This window comes from Musa acuminata, chromosome BXJ3-6 (genome assembly GCF_036884655.1).
Source record: "Musa acuminata AAA Group cultivar baxijiao chromosome BXJ3-6, Cavendish_Baxijiao_AAA, whole genome shotgun sequence".
NCBI classification, from domain to species: domain Eukaryota; kingdom Viridiplantae; phylum Streptophyta; class Magnoliopsida; order Zingiberales; family Musaceae; genus Musa; species Musa acuminata.
The window spans coordinates 40,567,220-40,586,262 of NC_088354.1; the positions used below are offsets into that span (position 1 = coordinate 40,567,220).

The 19,043-nt window shown below is 37.2% G+C and overlaps 1 protein-coding gene and 1 long non-coding RNA gene across 2 annotated transcripts; one reads left to right on the forward strand and one right to left on the reverse strand.

Annotated features, from left to right (window-relative positions):
• Positions 1–561: 561 nt before the first annotated feature.
• LOC103990058 (protein ACTIVITY OF BC1 COMPLEX KINASE 8, chloroplastic) lies at positions 562–16,074 on the forward strand. The gene is made up of 20 exons (XM_009409085.3): positions 562–1,158; positions 2,506–2,641; positions 3,108–3,274; positions 4,967–5,087; positions 5,181–5,281; positions 7,318–7,416; positions 9,605–9,715; positions 9,808–9,887; positions 10,002–10,071; positions 11,259–11,332; positions 11,453–11,522; positions 13,242–13,330; positions 13,418–13,542; positions 13,693–13,773; positions 13,858–13,918; positions 14,032–14,086; positions 14,185–14,283; positions 14,374–14,463; positions 15,588–15,647; positions 15,738–16,074. The coding sequence occupies exons 1-20, from the start codon at positions 697–699 to the stop codon at positions 15,852–15,854; spliced, it is 2,268 nt and encodes a 755-aa protein (XP_009407360.2). The 5' UTR covers positions 562–696; the 3' UTR covers positions 15,855–16,074.
• Positions 16,075–17,608: 1,534 nt separating this feature from the next.
• On the reverse strand, positions 17,609–18,740 carry LOC103990253 (uncharacterized). The gene is made up of 3 exons (XR_010497350.1): positions 18,461–18,740; positions 17,979–18,243; positions 17,609–17,814 (listed from the first exon to the last, which is right to left on the reverse strand). It is a non-coding gene; the product is annotated as an uncharacterized LOC103990253 (long non-coding RNA).
• Positions 18,741–19,043: the final 303 nt, after the last annotated feature.

Sequence of the window (19,043 nt, forward strand, 5' to 3'; positions counted from 1 at the left end):
GGGTGATAATGGTGTATATTTTGATTTAGTTATCTTACGTTGAGGGGTTAAACATTAATGATATTTTCACATTGGCATGCGAACTAAATATGGTAGGATAGATACATATTAATGAACACTGTAATCTTCAAGCTTCTTTTGCAAATATTACGAGAACATCTCATATTCCTTCTCACATAATAAATAAAGTCCTTTTATTAAAAAAAAAAAAGCCTAGTCAGCAATGCGGGCGCCACTTTCCTGCTACTATTACCAACCACAAAAATCAAAACTACCCAATGTCCCTACTTGCAAAACCTATGGTATCTCTTCCCGTTGGCTATTGGACCTCGTTCCGGGACCCGCACCGGAGCCCACTCCGTTTTCTCAGGGCAACCAAGGAGGGTAAGGCGCAGAGAACAGGCAAACGTATTTCTCGAACGAGTTGATCTACTGATCGTCTCGACGTCGGCTGCCAACCAATGAGGAGCACGCGACGTCAGCGCTTTCGATCTCTCATCCTACCACGTGGCCCCATTCCCACCTCCTCTCTCTAACTACGGTCTTTCCCCACACACACACACTCTTGTCTCTCTCTCCCGCTTCTCTCCTTCTTGCTCGACTTTTCACTCCCGCAACTCCGTCGCCGCCCTCGCGAATCTACCAAAATCCCTAAAAGAAATAATCATCGACCGATCTATCCCCAAAACCATTGCGATGGCAGTTTCTCTCTCGACTGCTCCCCCGGTACTGCAGGACCTCCTCTTCCCCCGTCCATCTGCCGGCCGCCTTTCCCCTCTTCCGCTTCTCAGGTACTGCCCACTTCACAGCCGCCGCCGCTTCCGGCGGCTCCCTTCTCGGGTCGTTCTTCGGTCAGCGTACGATGAGGAAGTCGCGGTAACCGAGGTCTCCCCAGAGTTGGACCGATACGTGGGGAACGGTAATGGCGGCGCCAGATTTGGGTACAAGGAGGTGGTTAACGGGAGCACGAACGGGAGCGTTGAGCTTTTTTTGAATGGGAACGGGTCGACCAACGGGGGTTTGATGAAGTACAGTGGTGAGAATGCAACGATTGCGGAGGATGTGGATAAGGTTTCTGAAGAGGCGAAGAGGAAAAAGAGGGTTGAAGACATAGGAAAAGAGGATGCTTGGTTCAAGAAGGATGGGGAACAGCCCCAGGTACGCCACTCTTGCCCTGCTATAGCTCCAGTTTTGCTTTCTGTTTCTTTAGTTATCTTATGACTGAGAAATTCAGATCAAAGTATTTAGGGAAACATCAGCATAGCTCCTGTATGCTTTAAAGCATCACCTGGTTCTAGTGTACATCGTTTATGCTCACATACAAAAGATCTTTTTTTCTGTTTTGTGGTGAGCTAGTTGAATCCGTAGTCAATCTGAAATTTGCTTTCAATCTGAGATTTCAAATTTCAAATCTGCTTAACATGATGCATAAACAGGGAATGTTACATAAATAAATGAGAAAATCTAAATGATCTGACTTAGGTGCTGAACATTGTGAACATGAGAAATGCACCATGTTACTAGGTTTTCTAAATTTAGTTTCATTGTTCCACTTATTGAATTAGAGTGGTAGATATAACTGATTTGTCTCATGATGATATATTATCTGCACAATGTTGGCATCTATTTGAATTTGAATACAATGTCCCTGATTCTAGATATTAATAGTCAATCTCTTGTTATCCCTCATGCTGCATGGCAGATGGCAACTGTTTATGAATGATTTGATTTGGGTTCACAACAGTTGCCTAAATTTTCGATCTTCTCATACATCGTTCACTTGCAGGTTCTATTGTTAAGAAAACCTTTTGACATTCTCTGAAAGAAATACCCAACTTGCTCATTTGATAATTCAATTGACTGATGTGGCTGAACTTTTGGTACAACAATCATAATGTTGTGTGAAGTTACTAGCTTGGCAACATTTTCTTAAATTCTCCATGCTTAAAATTTTCTAAAACAGTGAATGACACAACAGATCATGTGGCATTTTCTGCTTGACATTTCTTTTCTCTATTTAATATCATGATCATGCTTATACATGACTTGGTGCCTTCTAAGCTTCAGAAGAAAGTTGGTACAAGTGGATTTATGACAATATATACTCAAGGAGTTATCAACAGATCATATGAGGTTTTCTGCTTGACATTTCAATTCTCTATTTGAGATCTTGATCAAGCTTATATACGACTAGGTGCCTTCTAAGCTTCAGAAGAAAGTTGGTACAAGTGGATTTATAAATTAGTTGTAACAATATATATTCAAGGTATAATTTCATCTCAATGAATTGACAGAAACTTTCTTCAATCTTACAATCAAATCATGCACCTTTGTCCTCGAATCACTTCTCTTTTTCTCTTGTTACATCCGGAACTTTATGGATGTTATCCTCTATGCAAAATTTACAGAAATTGACAGCTCGACTACATTGAGCATAATATATTGATGAATCTTTTATCTTTATAAACTCTTTCTGCTTTTATAATGATTTTCTCCCTCTTGCAGGTCTCTGTTGCTCCTGGAGGGCGTTGGAATAGATTTAGAACTTATTCTACAATTCAGAGGACCTTGGAAATATGGGGGTTTGTTTTTGCATTTCTTTTTAAGACTTGGCTTAACGACCAGAAGTTTTCTTACAGAGGTAGTTCCTTGAATCTAAGGTTAGAATAAGTCTGTAATTAGACCAAGATCTCACAGTAGATCAATTCTTTTGATATTAAAGACCAAGACTTAGCTCTGTTTGGACAACAGTTAGTTTCTACTTTTTAATGATTCATGATTTTGTCGGCAGGAATCAGATAAAAACATCTTAGTATAAAAACCAGTAGATCGAAGAATAAAGATATGCATGACAGGTACAAGTATAAACAAAATGGAGCTGGAAATTTATGGATCTGTATAATACATCAATGTGTTTCAATTAAATTTTTTGTGATGTTTCTGTAAATTTTATGTCATTGTTAATTATTTAAGTTTATATATTACTTTTTTGTAGGAACATTCATGTTAGACTGAAGTATTTAGAATTGAGTGTGTCAAGAGATATCTGGTTGTTTAATCATGCTAATTTTTTTGTGTGCTAAAATATATATCTTGCCAATGCACAGGAGGAATGACAGAGGAGAAAAAGGTTTTGAGGCGAAAAGCCCTTGCTAAGTGGTTGAAGGAAAGTATCCTAAGATTAGGCCCCACATTTATTAAAACAGGACAACAGTTCTCTACAAGGGTAGATATTCTTCCACAGGAATATGTGGATCAATTGTCTGAACTTCAGGTCGGGAGTCTAATTGCCCACTCGGAGTAATATGCTTTCATACATTTGCTTTTGATCAAATTTACGGTCTGAAATTTGCATTCGAATTTGAGCTCTTCAATTGTGAATAAACATGAAATTATAGCTTACAGATTCGTTATGATTCTTTAAACTTTATATGATGAAAACAATGGATAATGAAGTGCTTGCATTTTCTTGATGCTTGCTACTGTTAGCAAGCAAGTCTGTATCTAGGTCCCACATCTCTTTCAACACATTGTAGAAGACAGATATAGTTAAGGAATACTGATTGTAATTTATAAGTGATCATTGCAAGGTTCTGTTGTGGATATTGCAAAGTTATTTTGTAATTTTTTAATGTATTGAAGGACAGGTTAATCATCCAATTCATAAACAAAGTTGTGGTAGGTGATCTGTAGTTGCTTAGGCACTTTATTGCACGAGACTTGATGGCATAAAGAAATTTTACAAATCTTTAAGAACAATAAGCATAGATAAAATGCTTTCATTGGGTTTTGCATAATACTATTCATTTTTTGTTTCTTAACATATAAAATTGAAATACTTCTCATATTGATCTATTGCTTGCTCCCTCACCTACTTGAATGGGGGTAGTGTTGGCTCCACTTGGTATTGGTCCCTTTCACTACTCAGGGGATTGATAGAGTATAAAAAAAGTAAACATTATAAATATAGAATTTTTGTAAGATATACATAGTTTTATATTATAAGACATAATTATATAAGATTACATATAGAACTAATTAATTACGTATATAGAATTTGATTTGTAACTTAATATAATGTGTATCGAGTTACATATAGAATTAAATCCAAAAGATGTTACCTGAACAAAATGCCCCTGGTTAAAGCTAACACATGCAAACACCCTTGGGAGATGTACTGGGTTGTCAAAAAATATATTTGTGATGCAATGCAATATCAACTAAATTTCATGATATAGATTGCAATCCTCGATAAGTGAAGGGAAAAGATGAACTCGCAAATGCTATACCATGGATAGGGATCATTTGCTCCTGACCTCCTCAAACATTGTGTACGTTCCCTCAACTATCCTCTTATAGTCAATAGCCATATTACTCAACTGCCCAAGTTTCTTAAGAAAAGATCCAAGAGTGCATCATTTGTTATAAATTTATATCTTCTATCTTGATCCAGTGATATCTGTCTGATCCTGGTCTATTTTTTACCAATCCAATCCAATGTTGGCAATTATCTTTGGCGATTTAATAATCAATAATAGAAATTTGAATATCTCAGTTCAGTAGTGGCTGATCCTGACTCGAATGAGCTAATCTGGATCAGGCTGATTGATTTAGAAAACTATGCTATGTTTATTTGTAAAACTCTTCATAGAGGGTTATGACATCTTTCCGTATCACGATATATCTAGATTCTCATTATGTAACAATAGTTTATATATGTCATCATTTCCATCTCATGGAAGAAGCAACAAGATATCTAAGTGTCCATTGTTTTCTTTGTTTGACCTTTCATAAACTGTAATGACATCTTTCAGAGCCATAATATATGCAGTTATCTTATGCTACTATCAGTTCCATGAATATGTTTACACCAGCACATCTTTGTTTTGAGTTCAAATTTTATGGAATTACAAGAAATCTCAATGCTTGATATTAAGTAGCTAAACCCTATCCATGTGCTAAACAGGATCAAGTACCACCATTTCCATCAGAAACAGCAGTCTCAATTATTGAAGAAGAACTTGGAGCTCCTTTGGATGGTATTTTTGATCGTTTTGATTATGAGCCAATAGCTGCTGCAAGTCTTGGTAATCAATTTCCATTTAATAAGGCAAGGAATATGCACATGTATAAAAAGGTTGTAAGAATATATTTGGTAAACTGCATTTTTGTCTTGGCAGGTCAGGTGCATCGTGCAAGGTTGAAAGGCCAAGAAGTTGTGATTAAAGTGCAAAGACCTGACCTCAAGGAGCTCTTTGATATTGATCTGAAAAATCTGAGGGTTAGTTTTTTTTTTAAACGGTTTAAACATCAAAGTACTTTCTTCTACTTGATATGCAATTCTTTACATACTATTTGATCATTTGTTCGGATCCCTGCTTTAAAGTCTTACACAGTTAGGGTTCTGATATCTAATGATGGCTTGAAATAGGATAAGATTCAATAAACCTGGTTGTATTACATGTGCTACATGTTTGAGTTGATATTCCTTTTAATATGTCGAGTATGATAAGCCTCATATGGCCAAGTCATACTGCCTACTTTAGAGAGGTGTAGTTAGGTATGGGAAATGACATTTAAATAATCGGATGCATAGCTGTTATATCCAGGTTATAAGAATAGCTTGATGCAGCAGTGTTGCTCTTTTTGGATTTTTGTAACTATCCTGCTTATATGGTAAATGCTAGCATGTTTCAACTTCTAGGAAAGTATGAGCTAGGATAATCTTGTTAAAAGTGCCAGTCAGTCTTTAGAATCATGTGTTGGTAACACTCATTCTCTAGAAAAATTCCATTCAGACTTTGACCTCGTGGTTGGCACCCTTCTTTCTCTTGATTTGGTTTTGGTTAAATTTTGGTGAATAATTTTGGCCATATTTGGCATACATAATTATTGATAGATGAAGTCCTTCACACACTTCTCTCTTGGAAGCAAGGGTTTGGACATTGGTGTCAGTGTTGTGTTCTTATTAGATTGGCATGTATTCATCAATATAGTATGGTATCCCTTGGTAGATTAAAAAGCAAACAAAAGAAAATGTTTGATTTGTCAGGATGGTTGTTGCACCAGTATACTGTTATGGTACTGTCGGTATGGCTAGTATTTGAAAACCATTCCTGAATGAAAGAAAATTATGGCTTGTTTTTGAGCATTTTGTTTCATAGTCAGTTGCAACTTATAGTTTAACAGAAAATCTTAAGGTGGTTTTTGTATTCAAAACATTATTACTAGTGAAATATTTTGTATAAGCCTTTGTATTATTAAGTTTAGACTCTGATAGTTATGATAATAAGGTTTTGAGCTGAGTTGTGTTTATTTACTCATTTTAAGTAAATAAACTAGGATGATACTTTTACTCCAAGCTTCTTTTACCTATAGAGTTCTTATTCCAATTCACAAGAAAAAACACAAACCATGGAGAAAAGTTTGTATTTCATAGAAAGAGAGTAACATGTTTTGGTATCATCCTTTATTCGCAGTATGGGAGTTTTGTTGACTTTGGTCCTGTTTCCTCAGCAGACCAGTACATGCTGTCAGTTTGGTAGATTGTCATGATAAAATTCTTGCTCAAAATTATGCTGAACTTGATTGCATACATAAAACATGGATGGGCAGACAAAAAGTCTAATGTGTTTCCAGATGCTATTGATACTCTAGTTCACCAGGGTATGAATTAAGGCTTTTAGAGCCATATTGATGGCCCATAATATATGTAGAACGTGGTAGATAAGATATTGCAATATGTATATGCATAAAGAAGGAAAGAAAAAGGAAGCAAAGAGTGATTGTTGTTAGAGAGATATCTCTCATTGTTATTTACTAATTAGAAAGTTTTCAATTTGCTCTGTTGTGTAATCTAAACTTGAGGATATCTTGAGCATCACAACTGGTGGGTTTTGTCACACATTCTCGTCTTTGATGATGTGCTTCTCTGTATATATCTTCAAGTATGTTGTCAAACATTGTCAATTAACCAATAAGCGGAGTGCCTGTCTCCATTGACATCAAGAATATTGTATTTAAGATACTTCTTTTTGCTTCTCAGTTCTGATTTGCTAAAGACTGATAATGAATGAGTGTCTGATTTGCGACATGTGCTGGTTGTCACAGGGTCAGCTTCACCTCTCATATGGCTGACGAATGTGGTAAAGCATATGACAATCAATTGCCTAATTTATAGTTAAAATGATCTGATCTTTGTCTTGGCCTGTATACAACTTTTTTTGCTTTGAGAAAATTAGAGGGTTCTTGGTATATTTAATTGTCAGTTCAAGTGTGACACTGTTCTTTCATATAACATTTTGTGTGTCATTTCAGGTTATAGCTGAATACCTTCAGAAGGTGGACCCCAAGTCAGATGGTGCGAAGAGAGATTGGGTTGCTATCTATGATGAGTGTGCCAGCGTCCTTTATCAGGTTATTTTCCTGTTGGGTTTGTTATGTTGGATTGCTTCTCCTGAAATATGCCAATGTGTTTTGTGCAATCCTAGAGCAGAATTGTTCCAATCAAACTGAAACAAATTCAGTTCATTCACTTTAAATGAGAAGTATGACATTTCATAGAGATCTAGGACCACATTGGATCACTAGCGTATAACTGATAAGCCTATGTTTATTTGTGTCTGTGAGATTTTAATATGGTTCCCTTAGTAAACTCTTATGTAATGGATTTTTCTGGAGTCGCTTCCATGTTAGTTTGAACTTTGAAGCAAGGTATACAGTTTCGAATAATACAGCCCGTACCGGGCGGTACATACCGGTCCGTCAGTTTATCGGTACACAAACCGCCCGTTACCAGACGGTATATATATATATATTTAAAGGTGACGTCGCGTCGCCTCAACGACATCACCGAAAAAGGCAATATATATATATATATATATATTATACCGAGCGGTATACCGAACGGTATACAGTACCGTACCGAGCGGTATGATATTTCAAACCTTGCTTTGAAACCTTAATTTCGAATGATACCGCTTATACCGGGCGGTATGTATCGGTCCGCCAGCAGACAGGTACGTGGACCGCTCGCTACTGGGCGGTACCGTTGATCTAGCCCCGTATCGGACGATATGGGGTTGTATTGGGCGTTAATGGTCGATATTTTGACTGTCGTCGCTCGCTACCGAGCGGTATCAACCTGGTTGCGGCGAGGGAAGAAGAAGCGTCAAGGGAGAAGGGGGAAAAGATGCTCGAAGAAGAGGGAGAATCATGAGAACCTCGACGCTTCCCGATCCGGCACCGCCCTCTCTCGACGATCTCAATCCAGGAGGTAACGGAGAGGCAACGGCCCAACTTCTTCTTCGTCGAAGGTCGAAGATGCTTGCGGCCTTCGCCGCGTTCTTCGGAGACGTCTACGGCCTTCAACGTCTTCGCTGAACACTGCAGATGAGAAGAAGACCGTGTCTTCTCCTTATCTGACACGACGAGGAGAAGAAAAAGAGGTGACATCGCTGAGGCAGCGTACGCCTCCTTTTTCTTATTTTTTATATTTTTATATTATATTATATATATATATATATATATATACCGAACGGTATACCCTGACATATCGCTCGGTACGCCCGTACCATATCGTTTCAAGCAAAGCTCGAAACACCGGTATGGTATGAAATTAAGAACCTTGGTTGAAAGTTAACTTTGTTCATGATTTAACACCAACTTTGATGATATTTAGATAATACTTGTTTTAATATTTAACAAATTTTTCTAAGCAACCTTCTAATTACCAAGTTGTGTTTTATTATATATGTATATCAGTGGAAGAGGTTGGATGCTGACGATGATGCTATATTGGTGGAAGAGGTTGGTTAGCTCAGATCTTTGGGTTGATCAATAAATAATTTTAAAAAGTAAAAGTGAAACAACTCAATTTTAGGACTGGAAATCAGAACAACAGGAAAAACGGGAGTAAATTCTTTTGTCTTCCCTGCTGCTAGTCCTATTCTTCTTCTCTTCAGCCTTTGCTGCGTGCTCGTTTTGTACTCCATTCTATGGTTATTGGATTAGTGGGCGAGTCAAATAGGATATACATTCTCTTCTTGGTCTTGCTCCATCTTTTTCTCTTTTCTCGTCTTTGTCCAACCTGCTTCCCTGTGTTAATTAGTGACAATCATCAATTTCATTGTTGATATAGGGAAGTCGGTTGGTGGTATTTCAAAGGGTTAACTGGAGAGTGTATTTGATTCTCATGGGAACTGGCTTTGACTTTAGTGTTAGAAGACATGTCTGACACCAGCTCTATTCTACAGACAGGCCAGTTAGAAAATAATTGATAGTCAATCCAAGTTGATCCAATCTAATATTGGCTGATTCAGCCCAAGTGCAACCAGTTTTTGACCCTGTGCCTTATAGAACCACAAAAGAAGACATTATGAAAAAAAAGAAACCAGCGGCTTAGTGTTAGCATTAGCTGGTCTTCAGCAGATTGATGCAAATAATGACGTGCGCCATTTCTAGATCCATTCCTCTATATCCTGGTGCAAGACTGCTTATATAGTGCTATGATCTCTCAATGTATTCATTATTCGGTTTGCCAAATGCTTTATCTTTTGAGTGACCTGTGTGTAAATATATTTGATAGTCCTGTATCTTCTCTCAGGAAATAGATTACATGAAGGAAGCAGCTAATGCAGAAAAGTTTGCTGAAAACTTCACAAATATGGAATATGTTAAGGTGCCTAAAATATACTGGGAGTACACCACACCACAGGTTCAGTATCTTGTACCAACTGATTTCTCTGAGTTGTTGAAGTTTAAATCCTTTTCATTTTGTCAGTTAAACAACATATTATTTGATTGCAGGTACTCACAATGGAATATGTCCCAGGAGTAAAGATAAACAGGATAAAGCAATTAGATCAGTTGGGTGTTGATCGAAAAAGGTACTACAATCTGCTATTTTATCTATATCTGGAGTATAGAGCATCTACCTATTTTTGATCTTAGTTTCCAGATGTTTTTCTGATTGGCTTCACATTTGTATCCTTTCTTTGCAGGTTGGGTCGTTATGCTGTTGAGTCTTATCTTGAACAGATTTTGTCCCATGGATTTTTCCATGCCGACCCGGTAGGCTTTGTTGAGTTTATAGTTGTAACATAACCATTATCTTCTATCTCAAATGGCTTTTAAGTTAAGAAATGGAGCTGGGTTAATTCGGCAAAAATAATATTTGCATGGTGGTTTCCTGAAATTAAATTAGGACTGCTAGTAAACTTTTCATATAGTTAAACAGAAACAATAGTACAGATTATGAAATCTCTGATTCTTCAGGGGATGATCCAGAATACCAGATCATCATAAAATTGGGAAAAAAATAGCAAATCAAGGTTAAATCAGTCTATCCAGCAGTCTGACCACTTATTGGTCAGTCAGACTGATATTCACTGGTTTTGACTAATCTTGATATTGCCAGCTTTTTGTGGCAATCAAATCTGATCCTGGTGATATCAGACAGGTTCTTATTTAACCTGATTATCTTTTTTGGTCGTTTAGAAAACTAGATCTTGCAATACAGGATCCAGATCCTGTATCCTATGGCTGATGGTAAACCTGAACCCAGTCCTGATCCCATGAATCTTAATAATTATTGAGACTCATGAACTGGTACCCTTTCTTTACTATTTTATCGATGAGTCGTGGAGATAATGGCTAGTGAACAGAAAAGAGAGCTGCCAAAGACACTCTTTTCGTGTGACTAGTTTCTAATGTTTTATTAAGATTTAATTTTAGTGCATTCCATCTGTTGAGGCTGTCATTGTCCCTCTTTAAAAATTAAAATATATCATATATGGTAAATCATGGACTAGAACTGGAGCTCCAATCTAGAAATCTGACATGGTCTGACTAAAATCCAACATTTGCATCATGACTTACCACCATTTTGTAAAAGTTCTAAATTTACATAACAGTAATTTTACTCGATGGAAAGCCTAAATCAGGTTGTGAGAGGATTGGTATCGACCCATAGGTGTTCTGATCATTTGTGAGCTAATTGGATTGGATCACTAATCGTACGAGGGGAATACAACTATCCACGTGTTGTTTGACTTGGGTCAAATTTTACATTTACAGCTCATTTTTTTGAGATCACTGTCTGACATCGATATTGCTAAAGGTGAAACATCAATAAGAAATATATAGCTGTAATTCTCTCAGCTACTGCAACAAACAAATTGGAAGTCCAGTGATTTTTGTTATAAACCTATTTATTATCTATAATAATTGTGATTAATATAAGTATTTTCTCATGACAGCATCCTGGGAATATTGCTGTTGATGATGTGAATGGTGGGAGGCTCATCTTTTATGACTTTGGCATGATGGGAAGGTTGTGTCTTGAACTCTTGCTGATTTATGCTGTTCATGGAAATCAACTGTTTTTAAGATTTAAAGTTCTCATATAACTTTTGCATTGAGTAATGAGTATTCATTCGGAAAAACATTGCAGCATTAGCTCTAATATTAGGGAAGGGCTACTTGAAGCATTTTATGGAATTTATGACAAGGATCCAGACCGGGTTAGTTTCTTTTGAAATTCTATGGCAGTAGCAAGAATTCATTTGACTGTTGATTTATTTATGAATCTTTTATTATACAAATAAAACTAAATTTCTTCTTGTGTGTTTAATAATGGTATTATATTTTGACTCAATTGTGAAGTTCATCTGCCTGAAAGATACATTTGAAGTCCTTCACTTGAGTCTGTACTTTGTAGCCTTTTTCTCTGTCTGCAGGTTTCCATAGCATAGAATACTGGAATTCCTCTAATGGGGCTGAGAAATGAAAAATTCATAACTTCATTTCTTGACCTTGGAGATTGTTTAGATTATTTCTTGTTTACGCCATTTTCAAGTTTAATGATTAATGGAGAGTAGTCATTCTGATTGAACTTGAAAAAAAAAAAATTATGGGATGCAACAACAGTGACTTGTTTATAAGTTCACTTTTCACCTCGAAATGGTAAACTAGATCCAGACTTCCCATGCCAATATGTTCAGATGATATTTTGTGGTCAGATATAGAAGTACTGGGACATTGAGGTAATACAAATAGATCTTAAGGAACAAATGAAATTCCCTCAAGTCAACTTATTAGAAAGCAAAAATTTTAGGTGTAGATAATTTTTTGGAATTAGAATAGTATGTCAGAACATTGCAGCTGGGCAACTTGTTTTGATTCACTGGAACATCTACCTGCTAAGAATATAAAATACTTGTAAAAAAAAACCGAAGAATAGGTGTAAATAAAAATAAACCTGCAGCTCGTGTTATATGGATGCTTTTCTTTGGTTAACTATTGACAATTACCTGTTTGATATATTCAAGAGTGATCTTCGTACTACAGTGATTGTGTGTTTATTATTTTTGTCAGTGGAAGAAACCTCTTTGGTTTTATTCCCTCTCCTATTACATATGATTTACAATTTATTTCCTTTTGGACCAGTATTACCCTTATTCGAAGCCCTGTACATACCTCTGTTTTGTGATTCATTGAAAAACTCAAGGTGCATAATATTTCTAAAAACACATGCTATTATGTTGTATTTGGTGTCACATCCTAAGATAAGAGCTGCTTAATTTATCACTTAGTACTATTGCATGTTCTAAAGTCTGTTTTGATGATTTCAAGCAAGGTTGCATGAATTTATCAACTTTGTGATGTCCACCTAGTTCTTTTGTGATTTTCTCTATTCTATTAATCATTATATTAGAATTTATCATTATGGTGCTTTGATGCAAATGTCATTAATTTGTATGTAAATTCTCTTTGAATTTTCATCACTAGAATCTGCAAATGCCACTTGGTTGCATGTGTTCCTCAGCTAGAAGAAGTTTTTTTTCCGGCTAGAAGAAGAATAAACCTAACAGATTCAGAGACCATTTTTTAATGATCAGAGCCATGGCCGATTTTTTCAGTATGTTCCAAGATTGCTGTTTCTCTTACTTTGTTTGTAATGTATTATAACATACTATTTGTAAGTGAAATTAAAGCCATGACCAAAAAATGGAGAGAGGGAAGAATGAGTTGGCGATATTCCTTGTTCTTTAAGATGGAATAAGTAGGCTATTCTAAAAATAAATGATAATGAGGTGGATTTCATTGTAATATTGCAAAATATTTCTTTGATATCTTAATTCTCTTTATTTGTATGGACTGTTTATATCCTTTATGTCTCTATGAACATCCATAGCTAAATCGAACTTTTAATGTCGATTATAAATATGCATTGCTTGCAGGTGGTTCAAGCAATGATTCAAATGGGTGTTCTTGTTCCCACTGGTGATATGACAGCTGTCAGAAGAACAGCTCAGTTCTTTCTTAATAGGTGATGTACAGGAATTATAATATAAATTAACTTGTATTAAAAAGTGTCTCTCGTCTTTATCCTATTGTTGTTATTTTTTACTTTCAGTTTTGAAGAGCGCCTTGCAGCGCAGAGGAAAGAGAGGGAGATGGCGAGTGCTGAACTTGGCTTCAAAAAGCAATTGACCAAAGAAGAAAGATTAGAGAAGAAGAAGCAGCGGCTAGCAGCAATAGGTGAGGCATATGGTCTTTCAGTTTGTAGAGCATGTAATCTGAGCCTTTAGTACCCTGCGTTGTTGATCTGTTTCCTGTGAAATTATGATTGAGTTCTTAGGTATTAGTATAGTGCCAAATTTCTAAGCTTAAGTATGCTCTAATATTCAGGGGAGGATCTTTTGGCCATTGCTGCTGATCAACCATTCCGTTTTCCAGCTACTTTCACGTTTGTTGTTAGAGCATTCTCAGGTGTAGGAATCAAGAAACAAATTTTTATCTAATTTTACTGCCTCGGTGGTAGAGTTTCATTAAAATTCTCTCTCATCCGTGCAGTACTAGATGGAATAGGAAAGGGACTTGACCCTAGATTTGACATTACTGAGATTGCCAAACCGTAAGTGTGGTTTATGATTTCTTTTTCTTAGTTGGCTTCTGCTTGATTATAAGTTTTAATTTGCTGATTTTTGAATCATCTGGATTTGATTTCATTTGCATATCCATTACCAGATATGCCTTGGAATTGCTTAGATTCCGCGAAGCTGGTCTTGAGGTCATTGTTAAGGTAGGCTTCTTATTGTCTTCTTCTGTGCTGCACAGTTAAACCTTTCTAAACTCTCTTATGCATTTACAGTGGAACTAATAAGTTGTTCTATTACACAGGACATTAAGAAAAGATGGGAGAGACAGTCAAGTGCATTCTATAACTTGTTTAGACAGGCTGACAGAGTTGAAAAGTTGGCACAGACGATTCAGAGATTGGTATTCACCATCATATTCTTTGACCTTTCTAACTCTCATGTCGATTTAGGCAGTACTCTTACTCTTTAGAGCCCTTTTAATTTGTTGCAGGAAGAGGGTGATCTAAAGCTTCGAGTGCGAACTTTGGAATCTGAAAGAGCATTTCAAAGAGTTGCTGCTGTCCAAAAAACAATTGGAAATGTGAGCTTTCAGCTGGATTCTATATTTTAAAACTACATATTGGAGATAGAAAATGATTTGATGTTTGCATTAATATCACAAAAATGAGATCAAGAAGTTGACTTGGTTTGACTACGTGATGCCATTTTGGACTCCTGAGTAGATTATGTTTTTAGGTATTAGGATAATGCTATAAAAGCTTCTTAGGATCCACTCAGTTGTGAAGTATATGAAAATGAGCATTGTTGAAAGGTTGCCCAGTTATACTGATTATGTGACCTGGAAGATAATAGTCCATCCAAGTTATATTGAACACTTCCAAGGTGCATTGGTGCTGTTACATTATAAAAATAGTGCCTAAGAGATGATAAAAGAATACTGAACATACTTCCATGAAAAATAGTCCAGGCAATCATTTGGCTTTAAGAATGATTGAGACTGAAAAGGAGTGGGAGCCAATGTTGCTTGTAAAGTTCAAGTCTCTATTTGGACAATTAATATGTGGAACATGTTCTTTAGCTGGACTGCACCAACCCTGGAAACTTTCAGCATGGTACTATGTCATAACACTTGACAGTTTCTACGATAGATTCAGTCTACCTAAATAGCAGCATCATTGATACATTCTTTTTCATGTCTTCAAGGAGCGCTCTTGTGATTCCTGGTCTAGGTAAATCTAATTTTTACAATGAGATTTACATATGATACATCTTTGGTGTGATATAAATCTAAAACCATTGTATTGTCGTCATTGTTGACCAACAATGAAAGTCCATTAGAAAAACAAAAAACTTGTATAGATTCACACAGACAAAGGGCAAAATTTGCACTTATATGCATGTCATTTGGATACTTGTAAATAGAGTTATATACAGTTGGCATTGTTTTTGTTTACTAGGATCCATTTATGGTGAAGAATGGACCAGGGGTTAGAGACCAAATAGGATTACTCGAGTGAACAAACAATATCAGAAAATAAGATTAGACACAAAGTTAATTCTTTTTTTTTGTCTAGAGGACTTGTTCTACTCTTTAAATTGTGGTTTGCTGTTTTCAAAAATTTAAAGTTGATTGGTGTCTATATATATGCAGCTATGCTCTATGCAATCTGATGTTCTTACATCTTTTTGTATGCAAAATGACAGGCTGTTGCTTTAGGAAGTTTGGTAAACCTTGCAACAATTTTATATTTCAATTCTGTTCGAGTAAGCAATCCCCGACATAATTGTTTTTGGAGGTATGCTTTTGCTCTCATTTTCTTATTTTTGTAATATATATATTTTTTTTGTGGACAGGTGCCTGCTATGGCTGCATACCTGCTATGTGCATTTTTTGGAGCACAAGTCCTCTTCGGCTTTCTCAAAGTGAAAAAATTAGACCAGCAAGAGAGATTGATAACCGGCACTGCTTAACATGCGAGTTTTACTGAGTACAGGTTCAGCTTGCAATCTTATAAAATCTTTTCATTTTTCTGCATCCTAATTTAGCTTCTTTGTTCAATGTATATCATAGCGAGTGTCCCACAGTAAAGCAGAAGTACGTAAATGCCGCATAGTACTTGTAAATATAACAACATTATAACATTCATTTCCTATAGAGCCAATACACAACTTTGTATCTAATTTTCGTTCAGCTCCTGGCTTTGTTTCTTCGTTTGGAAAGGTGTGGTTTCTTGGCACTTTGTGATCTGTGTCTAAAATGTTGTAATGTTCCTTTGTACAGAGCAGCGAAATATTCTATGTTTAATTATGGGTAATTATATATTACTTTTTATAATTAATTATGATTAGTATCCTAATTTTTATATTTTAAAATTTAAAAATAGTATTGGGGTCTTTACATTTATAAAGGTGACACATTTAATCTCAATTTTTTTTAGATTGTTAATTTTGAAAAAAATCATATGTCATGAGCAAAAAGAGTACGAATAAAAATATAATTTATATCACTTTTTCATCCTAATTGATTTTTTTTTCTTTTTCTCTTTCCAACCTACTCTCACTTGTATCGCTTGTTGTTGTCGCACCCTATATGCTCGTAATCACACTCGTTTGCTTGTTGCACTTTGCTCGTTGTTGCACCCGCTCGCTCGTTGTACCTTACTTGTCCGTTGCATCTACTTGTCCACTATTCGCCCATTGCACCTTGCTCGTTCGACATCACTCGCTCGTTGCATCTTGCTCGCTTGTGACTCGACTATCGCACCTTCTTGCCTACCACTCACCCGATGCATCTTGCTCGCCCATCGCACCCTCACTTGCTCGTTGCTCCTTTTCCAACCTATTCATTGTCACCCTGTCATCCACGCCTTGGTTGATGGCGACCTCTTTGTCGTAGGAGAAGTTTGCTACCTATGCATCTCCACTTCTGTCGTGGTGCCCTCGTTGTTCGCCGAGGTCAATAAGTTCTTGGACCTTGTTAGATACAACACCGACGAGAATCAAGGTTCGGAGTATTGTTATTGAAAGTTAAATAAAGCTGAGATCTCATCAACTTGCTCTCTTTTTTTTCTTGGCAAGATAATGGCCAGAACTTCACAATCTCTAAATCGCACTTCTTACATTTTTATCTAAATCTTTCTTAGCATTTGCATATAGGTAGAATTTTGATTATGTATAAGATACAAGATCGGTATATTTTAAGACAACAATTTATTTTTCTTGGCACCTAGTACTGATCATTAAAAACTTATTCTAGGCTTTGAAGACTTCTGATCTTGAAGAAATGCATTTCAACATGTTCTTGGTGGAACAGTTAGGTGGGGATGGCACAGATGCTTAACAATGGTTTAGAAATGGATTCTAGCTTTCATATGTGGCTGAGAGATGAGAAGCTTATTTACCAAAAAGACAAAGATGGGTTGTGCTAAAAGTAAGATGTGATTGAGCAAAACTTGTACCATGTTGTAGCTTTTAGATTCTGGTGAATGTAACAATGGCTGCATGATGAACAATTTGATGTTTTCTCAATCATGCATTGAACTATATGTAATGATCAGAAATGAACAGTCTTCTGTCGACTGAGTGATGGATGCTTATGATGTTATTTTTATGGATCTGTACTTGCATATCGTATTATTATTATTATTATTTATTATGAAGCTTTCCTGATACATAGACAAATTCACCAATCTCTTTCATGCGGTGAAAGCTCTAAAATTGTCAAGATTAAATGAACCGTTCTTGATATTTTGATATGCGATCAGAAATAATAAATAGAGATTTCTCGATATGTAGTTTGCATGCCTGTAGTCGAATGGTTGGCGGGCAGCAGCGTGTTGGGGGTGACTCGAGGAATCCATCTCTTTCCCCACAGCGCAGAGGGGTTCTTCGGACGCACCACTCATTCGAAGACCGTGCGTGGGTTGAATCCCTGCAAACATTGACATGTATGTCATGGAACATTGTGAAAAGTCGAATAAAAGTGTGTATTCTTGTGTGACTGCATGTCATGGATAGAACATATAACAAATTACTAATATAATTTAAAGTCAACTGAGTGAACATACAAAGAGAAGTAAAAGCAAACAGACGAACCAATGATACTGGAAACTCAATCATCTCTAAATATGAACCCAGACCGATCTCAGTAGCTGCTTGTAAGAAGACTCCAAGATCGTTGTCTTATGCACAACAACGGAAAGCTCTCCAATCTTCTATTATCAATTAGCTGCACACTTCCCTGTTGTTCTCCACTCCACTCTCGGCAGACTCCAAAAGCTTCAGAATTGACCCACCAGCCTCCTTCGGCACTGCAGCGAACGCGTCCAACCCAGGCTTCATCCACATCGACATTGACCCCCTGCCATCGAAGCCAACGAAAGGGATCCTTCCGTCATTGAGGAATTTGAAGACGTGGATCTGGGATCCGGATGGGCCGGTGTCGATTAAGAGGCCGAACCCCTTACGTCGAGGGGCATCGAAGTGGGAGGAAAGGTGAGCGCGGCCAACGACAACAAAGAGGTAGAAGAGGAAGGAAAAGATTATGAGGCTAGTGGAGAGGATCCAGCAGCAGTCACCTCCGTCGTAGGGCGCCGCCTGATGCAAGAATCCCCTGGCTCCTCGGGCGTCCGATAACCGCCCGTTCTATCGTCGGCGGCGGCAGGTCCGCATCCCCACTGCCACGCTATCCACCCCCTGGGGCCCACAGAACCACGTCACCTGCACGGCGAACAACGGCGCGGGGAGTTCCCTCACGTCGAGCTCCGGCACGAGGCGGAGGAAGGCGCTGTGGTCATGGACTTCGGCGTTGGCGAGGAAGCCGAGGTCGCCTTCTGCCTCCGCCTCGAGGAAGGCGACGCCGGGGCCGTTGGCGGCAGGGGAGCAGTCGATGACTACGTTACCCGAGTAGAGGAGGTAGGTGAGCTCCCCAGCAAGCGGGAAGTAGTGGAGTGTGGGGAAAAGCAAGAGAGGGCAGCCTTCGGAAGAGCAGTAGGCGTAAATTATAATTAATTATAAAATTATAAAATTAAAATATTATTATACATCATACAAATTATAATAATTTTAATATTAAATATTTTAAAATATAAATAAAAGATGATAAGAAAAAAATATAATATCCTGTCTCTCCTCGTAGAATCCTCATTCTAATTTTTTCAT